The sequence below is a fragment of the Sciurus vulgaris genome (genome assembly GCF_902686455.1).
Source record: "Sciurus vulgaris genome assembly, chromosome: 5".
Taxonomy (NCBI): Eukaryota; Metazoa; Chordata; class Mammalia; order Rodentia; family Sciuridae; genus Sciurus; species Sciurus vulgaris.
The window spans coordinates 116,624,684-116,639,713 of record NC_136465.1 but is presented as its reverse complement, the minus strand read 5'-3'; the positions used below and the strand labels follow the sequence as shown (position 1 = coordinate 116,639,713).

General features: G+C 37.8%; 1 protein-coding gene across 1 annotated transcript; it reads left to right on the top strand.

Moving 5' to 3' along the window:
• Positions 1-1,418: 1,418 nt before the first annotated feature.
• On the top strand, positions 1,419-5,758 carry LOC306661082 (gametocyte-specific factor 1-like; the record flags this gene model as incomplete). Its single annotated transcript, XM_079139894.1, has 6 exons — positions 1,419-1,511; positions 1,911-2,031; positions 2,190-2,291; positions 3,880-3,946; positions 4,680-4,750; positions 5,745-5,758. The coding sequence occupies 6 exons, from the start codon at positions 1,419-1,421 to the stop codon at positions 5,756-5,758; spliced, it is 468 nt and encodes a 155-aa protein (XP_078996020.1).
• Positions 5,759-15,030: the final 9,272 nt, after the last annotated feature.

Here is a 15,030-nt window from a genome sequence, read left to right as displayed (position 1 = left end):
AAAGGATTTGTGGTTATCTGATGACTACATTGAGGTATTAATTATACCTTTTCCTTTAAGATCTAAAGACATCCTTGGTTCAAACCCCAGCACCATCAACAACAACAAAAACTGTATACAACATTGGACTATACTACAACCTTTATTTTTCAGAAAGTCAATTCACTCTAAGAAGTGTTCATGGTTTTAATATAATAATTAATATGCAGTGAAAGCTTTAAAGAACCACCCTGACTTGTGTTGCTGAAAATTACCTGAATCTAAATCCCTGCATTTAATCACCAAAATGCCCTCAGGAAAATCTGACATTTAACAGTCTAGCTCTGTGCCCTTTGTCTATGCCCTGGGCATGATGGAAAGCAGAATTGAAATGGGCTATTCTGGGGCACTTTTCTATCCCTAGTGCTTATGCCAGTCTGCCTTGATCTTTTATCCCCCCTATCAAACTATACATCCCTGCTTTGCAGAAATCTCAGATTTAGCCGTTGCCTGGAAACTTGGAAGTCCTTGAAATGAATGTCTACTAGGATAGCTAAAGACAGCTAGCCATAGGGGAAAGTTGGCCTCCTATTGGCAGCAAAATGCAGCAGATTTGAGATGGTGTATTTTTAGTTCACTTCTAGGAGTCTTCCTGTGTTAATATCTAAAATTTTAGAGATTTCAGACTGCATTCTCAGGTAATTATAAAGTAACCTGGACATGACCATAGTATTGTTCATTCTTTTGATTCTCTCTCCCAAAAGTGCTATGCTGACCTGAAAATTAGCATCCTTTCCTGGCAAAGAGCTCAATTGGGATAAATTGGAGAAGGAAGGGAAGGGAGCAATAATGAACAGAAAAGGAACCAGCTGCCCCAGCCTTGCCTTTGCTGGTACTCACACTTACAGTGTTAAAGATCTTATCCCAGGTCTGTGAGTTTTCTGAGGATGTCTCCTTATTTAATACTCTTTATATGGGAGCCAAGCACTGTTTAAAATAACCTGTAAAGCCTAGTGTTGTGGCACACGCCTGTTATCTCAGCACCTCCCGAAGCAGAGACAGGAAGATCACAAATTCAAGGCCACCCTCAGCTACTGAGCTAGACCCTGACTCAAAATAAAAAGGGCTGAGGATGTAGCTCCATGGTAAAGTCCCCTGGGTTCAATCTCCAGTACCAAAATAAATAAAACAGCCTGTAAGACTTGTACAAATGTTAATCCTTGGTCTTCCAATGCACAGAAACAGTGAGCTTTTCCCTATTATCTAAATTGACTAGGCTAATACTTTAGAATTCAAACTTTCATAGGTAAGACTTGAGAGACCAATACTTTTCATATCAATTTTCTTTCGAGAGTAGAAAAGAGACCTATGTCAGGACCACCTGATCTTAAATGTCAGTCTTTTCTTTGCCAATCCTTGGTTCCTGCCATTTAGGCCTCATGGAGCCAGAAGACTTAAAAATATGCCCTTATGTCCCGAACCACAGGATGCCAGCCAGCAGGTTACAGTACCACCTAGCATCATGCAAAAAGGTAAGTTTTCCTGATAAGAACTGTAAATCACCAGATAGAGAAAATAAGCTCAGAATATAAAAAGTTAAAAAAAAAAATTAAACCCAGGCATGCCTATAATCCGAGTTACTTGTATGAAGATCACAATTTAGGGAGACTGTATCCAAATAAAAAAAAAAAAATTTAAGGGTGGCGCTGTGGCTCAGTGTTAGAGTACTTGCCCAGCATGCTCTGAGACCCTGGGTTCAATCCCCAGCACAACAACAACAACAAAAAAGCTTCTAGCTTCCAACCATATGCAGCACCTGCCAGGTCTCAATGTTGGAACATTGAAGAATCTGTTGTAGAAGACAATAGGTCTTCAACATTTCCAGAAAGATTGGAATACAGGCAAAACCTAACAGGAATTTTTCCTTCTAGAAAAATCCAAAGATAGCTAAAAAGATGGCTAACTGCAAATATAATGCTTGTCATGTGGTCCCAATTGAAAGGCTCAAGGAGCATGAGGCTAGCTGTACTGACAGAACTGCAGTAGATGATGGTAAGTTTTTTTTTTATTTTGGGGAGTAGGGAAGTGACCTCAAGTTCTATTGTTTTGTGCCCTTATATCCCATAGCTGTGGAAGCCCTAAACAAACAAAAGGAGTGGAAAAACAAAAGAAATTTCCAGTCCTATAATTTCTGGTCTACTTTATTTCAGAGCCATTTAATCTTCCAAAGTTTATTTCTCCAAGTTTGGAACCAAATGAAAGACCTTCTAATGCTGCCCATCAGATTCTGGACCCTGATATCTGGAATGAAAGTGAGGAAGGTAAAACAATGAACATAATCATGAATGAAGGCCTGAGCCCTTTATAGTGGGCAGCACTAGTCCGGAGTCTCAGTACTTTTCCCACAAAATCCTTCACTAGAACAATCAAATCAGTAAAGTTATGAATTTCATCTGTCTCCAGAGAAGCAGCTCAGTAAAGAGTCTAAATAAAATATAAATTCATGGGGATTTTTTTTGTTCTTTTGTTTTTTCTGGGGTTTTTTTTTTTTTTTTTTTTTTCCCAGGTATTGAACCCAGGGGCACTTAACCACTGAGCCACATCCCCAACCCCCTTTTTTATATTTTATTTAGAGACAGGATCTTGCAAAATTGCCTAGGGCCTTGCTAGGTTGCTTCGGTGGCTTTGAACTGGTGATCTTCCTGCCTCAGCCTCCCAAGCTGCTGGAATTACAGACTTGAGCCACCACACCCAGCCTAAATTCACATCTAATCCTTTTTTTCTTAGCAATATCTGGTCACTTTCCTGTGTACAAAAAACTTTATAAACTGAAACTTGTAATATGAACGGTTGAGATTTATTTCAAATGTGTCTTGAAATAAATTTTTATATTTTGTGTCTCAAGATGCAGCATATTGTAAGGGATACTTCACTGGCTTTCAGTTAGATCTAGATTTAGCTCTCTGCTGTCACCTTAAAGGAAATTGCTTCCCAGCACATCTTTCTCATCTATAAAAGCCTGCCTCATAATCAACCTTAATATTAAATAGGGGCTGGAGGTGTAGCTCAGGAGTAGAGTGTTTTTCTGGCCTGTGCAAGACCCTGGGTTCAATACGTAGAACTACCAAAAAGAAATTTCAAATGTGTATGTTAGTGCAATGCTAGCTCCTATAAAATATAAAGTCCAAACCATGTGAATCTCATGGCTTAACACACAGAAGTTTCCTTGTACTAAACCCAATACAATCATCCACGCGGTGGTAGTGATTCAAGAAAATGGACTCTTTTCATCTTGTGTCTGTCACCTTGCACTTTTGTCTTCCACAGAAGGAAAATGGAGAAAGTGTAACTGCATTTCATTTTTTTTTTCTTTTTTTTTTTTTTTTTTAACTGACCCCAGGAGTACTTAACCACTGAGTCACATCCCCAGTCCTTATTTTGAGATGGGCGGGGGGGGTCTCACTAAGTTGGTTGAGACTGGCCATGAACAGTCTCCTGAGCCACTGGAATTATTAGGTGAGCACCACCATGCCCCTTGTGCAACCTTTTTTTTTTTTTTTTTTTTTTTTTTTTAACTTGTGGGTGGACATAATATCTTTATTTATGTGTGGTGCTAAGAATCGAACCCAGTGCCTCAAACATGCTAGGCAAGCACTCTACCTCTGAGCCACAACTCCAGCCCACTGTGCAACTGTATTTTAACCACCTTGGCCTCGAGTAAAATACTTTAATTCGTATTCCATTGGGAAAACTAGTGACCTGATCATGCCTAAATGTAAGGGAGATAGACATGTAATCAGCCACTTCCCAGCAACAACTATGGAAGAAAGACTCAAACCTCTGCTGCAACAATGTAAAAATGCCTACTACATGTGTTATTTCACCTTTCCTTCTTTCTAGATAACATGTATCATTCTCCTTCATTTGTTCTTCAGACTTTTACTCCAAAAACGCTGGTTTGTGAAAGGTAAGATAAACTGTATTTTCAATCTCCAATTAGACAGCTGAAGTGAGAAGCCATTAGATTACAGGCAGAGCAAATGCTTAAGTTTCAACCACTTGTGAACTGAAAAGATGTGGTGGGCAGCGTCTTTTCATTCCTTCTCAATGGCACCACTTAGTACTGTACACCGAGTTGCATACACAACATTCTGGAATCTGTGTAATATATTCAAAGAATAAAAAACCGATTCCTCAAACTGTGGGAAAGAATAAACATACTATACATGAACCAGGTCAGGATCCCCAACCAAACAAACTTGAAAGGCACAAACAAGAGTTAAAGGAGCCAGGCACAGTAGCACACACCTGAAATTCCAACTACTCTAGAGACTGAGGCAGGAAGATCGCAAGTTCAAGGCCAGCATCAGCAATTTAGGGAGACCCTGTTTTAAAATAATAAAGGGCTGGGGAGGTAGCTCAATAGTAAGGCTCCCCTGGGTCCAATCCCTAGTACAAAAAAAAAGTTATAGGAGCCTTAGTGAAATTACCACCACTTGCACAGGGAGAAGGGAAGGAATAAAGAAACTATGCAAAGCATAAATTAGGATTTTTTTTTTTTTTTTTTTTTTTTTTTTTTTCTTTCTGTGAGTTAATATAAATTATGTTTGATAAAGTAACTTTAGCTTCCTAGAATTGGTTATCTCAACTGCCTTCAGTCCTGTTCCAAATAACTTTCCTCTTATGGTCCTTTCCTGCAGTGACTCAAGAGACCTCAAAAAAGAGCCTACGGATGATAATCATCCCAACAACTGTAAATCCTGGAGAAAAGGTAAAATAACCTTTTTAGACTAGTATCAGAGGGGGGTTTTCTGTCTTTTTGTTTTGTAGCAGGAATTGAACCCAGGGACTCTTAACCACCAAGGCACATCCCCAGCACTTTTTATGTTTTATTGAGGCAGGGCTTTGCTAAGTTTCTCAGGGCCTCACTAAATTGCTGAGGCTGGTTTTGAACTTCCGATCCTTCTGCATCAGCCTGCTGAGCCTCTGGGATTACAGGCATGTGCCACGATGCCCAACCTAATATCAGAGTTTTAACTAATCACTAATGTTGTAGTCTAAACCTTCAAAGATTCTTAGACAGGTACTAGCTTGGGCAGCACATATACTAAAATTGGAATGGTAAGGAGAAGATTAGCACGGCCCCTGTGCAAGGATGACACACAAATTCGTGAAGTATGCTGTATTTAAAGAGGTTCCTACCACTGAGTCATAGCTCAGTGGTAGAGCACTTGCCTACCACATGTGAGGCACTGTGTTTGATCCTCAGTACCACATAAAATAAATAAATAAAATAAAGGTATCATGTCCATCTACAACTAAAAACATATTAAAATATATTTTTAAAAAAATTCCTAGACAAACTTCCTTTAAAAAAAAAAAAAAATTAAGTTGGGCACAGTGGCACAGCTTATAATCCCAACAACTCTGGAGGCCAAAGCTGGAGGATTTCAAGTTCAAAACCAGCCTCAGCAATTTAGCCAGGCCTTAAAGAAAATTAATGTGATCCTGTCTCAAACAAAAAATAAAGAGCATATACATATATATAAAATATATATATGAACATATATATTATAAATATATAAATATATATATTGGAAGTCCTTCCTCTGCCCACAATAAGGGGAAGTCCTGAGTGCTTTAAATCAGACTTTGGAAAAAATATTGTCTAAATCTATATCTGAAATGCTACCAACATACCTCAAGCTTACACCCTCCATAAAAGCATTATCAAAATGACACTACTTCAATCTTTGTCCTTACAGGTCAGAAAAACTAATGGAGAACTTGTGAGTTGAAGAGCCAGCAGATAGAAGATTTAATTTTAAGTCTCTTTTTTTTTTTTTTTTTTTTAACTTTAGGGAAAACTTAACTGTCAAATTTTAGGAAACAACTCTTGTCATTGGCATCTTAACACGTTTATTTATTTAAATAAAGAATATTTTTCCAATGACAAGTTTCATTTGATTTCTTATGCTTCCTTGTTTTCATATATTCATTTGTCAACCAAACAGCTAGAGAGCTTACTTCCCTATTTCCCTTCTTAGCAGGGGTAATATAGTCAGCATGTGGGTTCAAAAGCTGTTCCATAATTAGGTTCTTCATCCCCCAATTTTTTTCTCCAAGTCACTTAGTATATAACCGTTAGACCATCCTTCTTCTATCGATTCTCTATACAAATCTTCCGTGCTACTTAAACAATAGAGTTTTTATGAGAAGTGTAGCTTGGAACATGGCTCCAAATCTATCTTCCTAACTCTCTGAAGTCAATTTACCCTCATCTTAAAATGCCTTATTCTGTGTGTAACACTACGAATTGAACCAGGAGTATTCTACTTCTAAGCTACATTCCCAGGACCTTTTCATTTTGAGACAGGGCCTTGCTAAATTGCTCAGACTAACCTCAAATTTAGAATCCTCCTGCTTCAGCCTGCTGAGTCTCTGGGATTATAGGATTAATATGCCTTATTCTTTGTCACTCTGTTCATTTTTAAATGCCACCCCTTCACCTTCAACTATTTAAATCCCTATTCTAGCTTTTTTTTTAATCCAACTTATTCCTCACTTAAACTTTCCCTGTTGTTAGTGACTTCTAATATGACAGTTAAAGTTTCTCCAACCTCAATCATACCATTCATTAATCTTCATAGGGGAAGTCACAATCAAGTGTTTTGTATTTGCTACACAATGAGCCTGGTGCTATGTACATCTAACAGAAATTCAAATGCCAAGATCTAATTTGACAGACATCAGTTTCCCTTAAGCTGTAATTTTAAAAATAACACTAGCTTTTTTATAGTTTACTGATTATTCCAAGTATATTTAGATTGATAATTAAAAGTAAGAAGGCCGGGTGCGGGGGTGCACGCCTGTAATCCCAGCAGCTTGGGAGGCTGAGGCCGGAGGACCTCAAGCCAGCCTCAGCAAAGCAAGGCACTAAGCAACTTAGTGAGACCCTGTCTCTAAAATACAAAATAGGGCTGGGAATGTGGCTCAGGGGTAGAGCGCCCCTGAGTTCAACCTCCAGTACAAAAAAAAAAAGTTCAGGGGCAGGGGATATAACTTAGTTGGTAGAGTGCTTGCCTTGAATACACAAGGTCATGGGTTCAGTCCCCAGCACCACAGGGGGAAAAAAAGAGTCATGCTGCAGTGGTTCACGCCTTTATCCCAGCTTCTATGGAGGTGGAAGGGTGGAGCTGAGGCAGAAGGATCACAAGCTTGAGGCCAGCCTGGCCAATTTAGGGAGACCCCACTGAAAATAGAAATTTTTAAAGGGCTGAAGATGTAGCTCAATGGTACAGCACTTGTCTCACATGTGCAAGGCCCTGTGTTCAATTCCCAGTACCACAAAAATAAAAACTCATTACAATCAAATGAATATTTTCTGCCCTGAGGCTCTTCCTTATGCAAGAATTTTCTAGATCTTTTCAAATTATCTTTTTTTCTCTTCAATTAAAGCAGAAAATGGAAGGAAAAATAACTAGGCACTTTTCATACCTAGTACATTCTATATACTGTGTACAAACGAGAGCTACTGATTTTCTCCCTTAAATTTATATAATATAGGGCTGGGGCTGTAGCTCAGTGGCAGAGCACTTGCCTAACGTGTGAGGCACTGGGTTTCAACCTTAGCACCACATAAAAATAAAGGCATTCTGTCCACCTACAACTATAAGATTTTTTTAAATTTACATAATATACTTTTTTTCATGCAAGGTCTTATTGTGTTGCCCAAATTGGGCTAGAGCCCATGAGTTCAAGTGATCTTCCCATCTCAGCCTCCTGCGTGGTTGGGACTACAGGCTCATGCCACCACACCCAGCTTATTCTCATCTCTTGACTAATGCCTCACACATTTTCAATTTTTTAAATTATACTTTGGTATTTAGCAATCAACTATAAAAACAAAAGAATGTTCCCCAAGAAGATGGCCCAATACCAGCAGATGTCTTTTTTTTTCTGTTAGACACAATTCCTTTTTTTTTTTTTAATGTGGTTCTGAGGACAAAACCCAGTGTCTCACACGTGCTAGGCAAGTGCTCTACCACTGAGCTACAACCCCAGCCCCAGATGTCTGTCTTTATCATATTTTTAATATACAGAATCTTCCCCTAAAAAGTCAGTCATTTGGATTCACCACATAATTTTTCTTCTAAACCCAGAGTTTATTTTTTTTATTTATTTTTCTAATGCTTTTGAGTGTGAAAAACAGCCCCACCAATATTTGTCCTGGAACAACCAGACAAACCAGTTGGTCACCTTTGTCTTAAGAGAGAAAACATCACTTAATAGGGAGTTGTGGCATTCAAAATATGGGTGCCAAACCTACTAAAACTTTTAATAAGCTTTCAGTGCTTGGGAGAAGGCACAACAGAAGCTAAAATATCACTTTTTGGCTTCTCATATAACAATCAGCCAAAGCGTTAAGAAAATCCAGATAAGAGCTGGGCACAGCGTACACGCCTATAATCCTAGCAACTCAGGAGGCTGAGGCAGGAGAATTACAAATTCAAGGTCAGCCTGCGCAACTCAGAGACCCTGTCTCAAAATTTTTTTAAGAAAGGGGGGATAAGGATGTAGCTCAGTAGTAAAGCACCCCTGAGTTCAAGCCCAGTACCAGAATGAATAAATGAATGAATGAATGAATGAACAAACAAATTTATGGAGGAAAAAAGTATTTGCTTTTTTTTTTTTTTTTTTAAAGTAACATTTAGGGCTGGGGATATAGCTCAGTTGGTAGAGTGCTTGCCTTGCATGCACAATGGCTTTGGGTTCAATCCCCAGCATCACCAAAAAAAAAAGTAATTGCCTCAAAACTTCTCTAGGTTCCCCAAAGTCCTAAATATTGCAACACACCCCCATAACAGGTGGCTTATTTCTCTATGTAACCTTTTATCATGTTTTGTTATTGTTAAATTATAATATTCTTTATGATAAGATTGTTGATGTTAGGCTGGAGATTGAACCCAGGGACACCTACTTCTGAGTCACCAATAAAATCACCCCACTAGGATAGGCAGGATCTTGACTATGTACTAGTCCTGTGCCCACAAACAATCTAGGACACTGAATGTGAAGGATCTATATAGACATGGTGAGGTACAAAGAGACTTGATACTCTGGCTAAATATTTCTATCAGAATAAATCAACCTTTAAACACCTTGGTAACCAGTTTCTCTTTTCCAAAAAGTCCTATTAAGACAATTTATGTTCATGGAATAGTAATAAGTTTTTCCAGCTATAAAGTTTCTTCCCTAAAATCAAGTTTTAAGGTTTTCACTCTTCCATTCACACTGTGAACTGGGGCGGGGGAAACATTGCAGAGGCCCATTATTCATGTCCTAGATATATATCAAAACATATCTTATTGGTTCCATATCCTTATCTCTCTTGTGGTTTATATAAACTTTATGGGCCTTTTTGTGCAGGCTTTCCATGCACCTATAATATAAGGAAAGGGGGGAAAAAGCAAATATTTCAGTCTCTTCTTTCCACATACTCTCTTATAAGATAGATGATGTCTTACATTTACTGCAGCTCCTGACAAAATGTACCTGTGTTCACAAGTCAAATAATCAAGTATCTACTATGTTTGCAACACTATTTAAAGTATAATAGCATAGGGGAAATGGGAAATACTTGGTCAAAACCTACAAGTATTCAGTTATGAGATCAGTAAGTTCCAAAGATCTATTGTACAGCAATGTACTCTATGCCTGAAATTGCTGCATAGATTCTAAGTATTCTCACCACACACATAAAAATAGGTAACGATGTTCCATGGTAGTTTTGTTAATTAGCTTGATTATGGGAATCATTGAACAAGGTGTATTTATATCAAAACACCATGTTGTACACTTAAATATATAGAATTTATTTGTCAATCACACCTCAATTTAAAAAAAAAAAAAGAACTTGTGGCAAGGTCTGCTATGAGGGAACAATGTCAATGACTATAGTCTAAGGCATTTGTTCTCAAAGTCTACTGGATATCCAAAACATTCAGAGGGCTTGTTAAAACCCAGATTGAAGGGCATCTCATCCCCCAGTTTCTGATTCAGTAGGTCTGTCATAAGACCCAGAATTTTCATTCCCTCAAGTCCCCAAGTGATGCTGCTGCTGCTGCTGCTCTGGGAACCATACTTTGAGAACCACTGGTACAACGCAATGGGAGGGAAGAGGGTATTGAGATGTTACCAAAACAAAAACAAAAAATGATGTAAGGACTTAATCCCAGGTAGAGCTTAGAAGATAGCTTCATAGAGAAAATGAACCTGCATTTAAACATTTGACATTCCTTAAAATAGCAGATCTGACAAATAGCAGTATTGGAATTTTAGAACTATAATTTTCATTGGCTTCCACCACCTTCCCTGCTACTTTGCCTAAACAATTGTAACCAATCCCAACTTTTCACTCTCCTCTAAAGCAATATTTCCCAATCTATCCTCACCAATAACACCTGTTACATAATCCCTCATTTTCAAAGATTTTACAAATGCCTACTTGTAATTATACACTTAACTACCAATCAGAAATCATAATTAAATGAGAAAATCAATTTTTTAGTTGATAAAATTCAAGCCAGAAGCAAAGAAATATAATATTTTAGTCTTTTGGGTTTGTTTGTTTGTTTTTGTACTAAGGATTGAACCCAAGGCCTCACAAATGCTAGGGAGGTTCTCTACCACTGAGCTACAACCCCATACCTTTTCTAAGTTTTATTTTGAAACAGGGTCTTGCTAAGTTGCTAAGGTTGACCTCAAATATATAATCCTCCTGCTTCAGTCTCCCAAGTAGCTGGAATTACAGACATATGCTTCCAAACCTGGATGATATTTGTTTTCTGATGAGCAAAAGTTAATTTTTATTATGATTATTCTTTTTACCTTTTTAATTTTTATTTAGTTTTATTTTTACAGACTATTTTGATTCATTGTACACTAATAGGGTATAATTTTCATTTCTATGGTTGTACATGTTGTAGATTCACACCATTCATGTAATCATACATGTACCTAGGGTAATGATGTTTGTCTCATTTCACTATCTTTCCTTCCCTCATCCCCTCCCCTCCCCTCATTTCCCTCTACACAATCCAAAGTTCTTCCATTCTTCTCTTAGCCCCTCTATCCCCACACCCCCCATTATGTATCATCATCCACTTCTCAGAGAAAACATTTGGCCTTTGGATTTTGGGGCTTGGCCTATTTCAAGGCCAACTTCATCCATTTTCCAACTTCATCCATTTACCAGCAAATGCCATAATATTATTATTCTTTATGGCTGAGTAATATTCCATTGTGTATATATACCACAGTTTCTTTATCCATTCATCTATTAAAGGGCATCTAGGTTGGTTCCACAATTTAGCTATTGTGAATTGAGCTGCTATAAACATTGATGTGGTTGTGTTACTGTAATATGCTGATTTTAAGTCCTTTGGGTATAAACCAAGGAATGGGATAAGAGAGTCAAATGGTGGGTCCATTCCAAGTTTTCTGAGGAATCTCCATTTTGCTTTCCAGAGTGGCTGCACCAATTTGCAATCCCACTAGCAATATTTGAGTATGCCTTTTTCCCCACATCCTCACCAACACCTATTATTGCCTGTATTCTTGATAATAGCCATTCTAATTGGAGTGAGTTGAAATCTTAGGGTGGTTTTGATTTGCATTTCTCTAGTTACTAGAGATGTTGAACATTTTTTTCTATATTTGTTGATCACTTGTATATCTTCTGTGAAGTATCTGCCCAGTTCCTTGGCCCATTTATTGATTGGGTTCTTTGTATTTTTGGTGTAAAATTTTTTAAATTCTTTATAACTTTTGGAGATTAGTGCTCTATCTGAAGTGCATGTGGAAAAGATTATCTCCCACTCCATAGTCTCTCTTTTCACATAATTGTCTCTTTTCCTGAGAAAAAGGTTTTTAGTTTGAGTCCACCTCATTTATTGAGTCTTACTTTCATTTCTTATGCTCTGGGAGTTGTGTTAAGGAAGTCAGGTCCTAAGTCAACACGATGAAGATTTGGGCCTATTTATTCTTCTATTTGGTTCAGGGTCTCTGTATGATTCCTAGGTCCTTGATCCATTTTGAATTGAGTTTTGTGCAGGGTGAGAGATAAGGGTTTAATTTCATTTTACTGCATATGGATTTCCAGCTTTTCCAGCACCATTTGTTGAAGAGGCTATCTTTTCTCCATTGTGTGTTTTGGCACCTTTGATTATTAACTCATATTAATTGCAAAAATTAATGGGTTTCACTCTGGTATGTCCATGCATGCATATATTGAGCCTTGCTCATATTCCCCCTCTTCTCCCCTCACCCCCTTTCCAGGCCATAATAGTCCTCCTCCACTTTCAGGTCATCTTTGAGAGTTTGTTGTTGTTGTTTAGTTTACACATACAAGAGAGAACATATGAAATTTGTCTTTCTATATCTAGCTTATTTTGTTTAACATAATATCTTCCAATTCCATCCATTTTCCTGCAAATAGCAGGATTTCATTCTTCCTTATGGCTGAATAATAATTCTCCACTGCATATATTTTTTTTCTTTATCCATTCATCTGTTGATGGGTACCTATGTTGATTTCATATCTTGGCTATTGTGAATAGTGATACAACAAAAATGAGTATGTAAGTATGCTGCAACTATCTCTTTTGTTGGGAAACAAGTTTTCTTAGGATATATATGCAGGAATGCTATAGCTGGTTCATATGGTAATTCTATTTTCAGTTTTTTGAGGAACTGCCATAATGTTTCAAAGGTTTAAGTTTCATTAGGTTTTCTGAAACACTTCTGTATACTCTCAAAAACTACTGGAATTCCTTTAGTCTTAAGAGCAGAAAAAACTCTTCTTTCAATCAACAAAATACAGATGTTTTTACTCATTAGTCCATACTTTATTTTTAACTAATAATTATTCTAAAAATATAATCTATAATTTAGAGATAAATGCTAGTATACACACTGAGAGAATCAACAAGAGTTAGAGTCTATTTTGGGTATTGAGTCCTACTAACTCGGAGAAGGACCCTTGTACAAGTTACTTGGTCTCATTGTTTTTTCCTGTTCCAAGTATGATCAACATGACTGAAGACCAGTGTGAAAGAAAGCTCAGCAGGGATCTCAGACAAAGCAGACTGTTTCTAGGTTGAAAAGGAATGTACAGAGCTTTTAAAAGTAGAAAGAATGGATATGTGGTGCATTTTTATATCAAAATCACCACCAAAAGACAGTTGGGCTTTTATAAATTCTTAAGCTTGTTCACTGGTGCTAAATGGGACATCTTTATCAGTTGAGGATCCTGTCACTCTGACAAGGCATTACTGAACACAGTAAAGCCTGATTTGGGATTCAGGTTCAGGACCCACTCCCCATCCTCTCATGTCCATAGCTCTTTCTGCCTCAGCAATTCAATCTGCAGGTAACTGAACGAAAAGAATTTATGGACTGTAGTAACAATGACAACAACTGCTCCAAATTAATGCAATTTAAAGCCTGGAAAATCATATTTTGGTTCAAATCACTCTGGCCTGCTAATTATGCATGAATGACATTGTGATAAATTCAGAGGTCTGGGGTTTCATTAAAATTAATTTAAACCATCTGAATGCAGTGGCATTCACCTATAATCCCTGCAACTCAGGAAGCTGAGGCAGGAGGATTGCACTTTGGAGGCCAGCCTTGGCAACTCAGCAAGACCCCGTCTCAAAATAAAAAATAAAAATAAAAAGGGCTGAGGTAGCGCAGCCCTGGGTTCAATCCCCAGTACCACAAAATAAAAATATGTATATATTTTTAAACTATTTCCTAACAGTCTGAAACTGACTTGCCAAAACAGCAGCTTTTATAAAATGCTTTGTGCTAAGCTTGCAATGAAGCTTTCATTCTTAGCAATTATCTTTGAAAAAGCACTTTAACAGCTTGTTCCTCCTTCCCATGAATCATCCAGGCCACCCAGGTGAAAGAAGAGCTTTTATAAATTCAAAACAGTGCCTAGGTCAGTGGTTCTCATCCTGGCTGCACATTAGAATCATCTGGGTAGGTTTTTAAAAATAACTATGCCTGGCTCTCTCTGATTAATTGGTCTGGGATGAGAATGGAACTTGGCATGGTATGTCTTAAGAGTTCCCCAGATGATTCTAATGTGCAGATCATGATTTAGACTCACTAGCCTACAAGAATGGCTTAAGCCAGTTTTCCATCAACACCTATTTCTTTTTAGGAGCTTAATCTGAATCGAAGACTATGAAGGACACACTCATCAACCTAAGGACTGCTAATTAAGGTGGGGACAGACCTGATAATTTATGTTTACAAATTATACATACAAAAATAAAATGATCTCCAAGATCCTTTTCACTAAGGCTACAGTTTTTACTGTCAGAATAGGTCCTCTCAACCCATATTTAGACCCTAACACACTGAAATGTGCCAGAAATCCCAATATTTCAGCACCCAGACTGCATCTTACACTTTGGACAGTACAAAAACATTCTTTACGTCTTGTTTTTAAAACATTGTCCCTAGCACTTGACTAGCATGTGGAAGATCCTGGGTTCAATTCTCTAAATGGGAGTCAGGGAGCTATGTTAGGTCTACCTGCAGTGTCAACACCTTTTTTACATTGAGACTTCAAAGATCACAAATCCCTTTCTTCCATAATGCCTTCCCAGGTCATTTTAGACCTTATTTCTTCCTCATAGGGGATTTACAGTCTCTACCACTTTTTTGGCATATGTTGTACTGCCATTTACCCATTCACCCATTTTTGTAATTGTTTCCCTAAGCATTTTTGGGGACAAAACTGATATATATTATCAGATTGCAGAACAAAGGCTCACAGTATATTTGGCTTTTCTATCAGGTTTTAACTTTCTGGCCCGTTTGTCCTCTGCAACCTAAAACTCCCTTTAACCCAACTAACTTATCCATCATCCTACCAACCTAGTTCTCAAGTACTATTACTGTCTTTTGAATTTTGAAAATTCTACATCACTGCGCCAGACACAAAATTCCTGCCCTTGGTAACTGGCTGCTCTG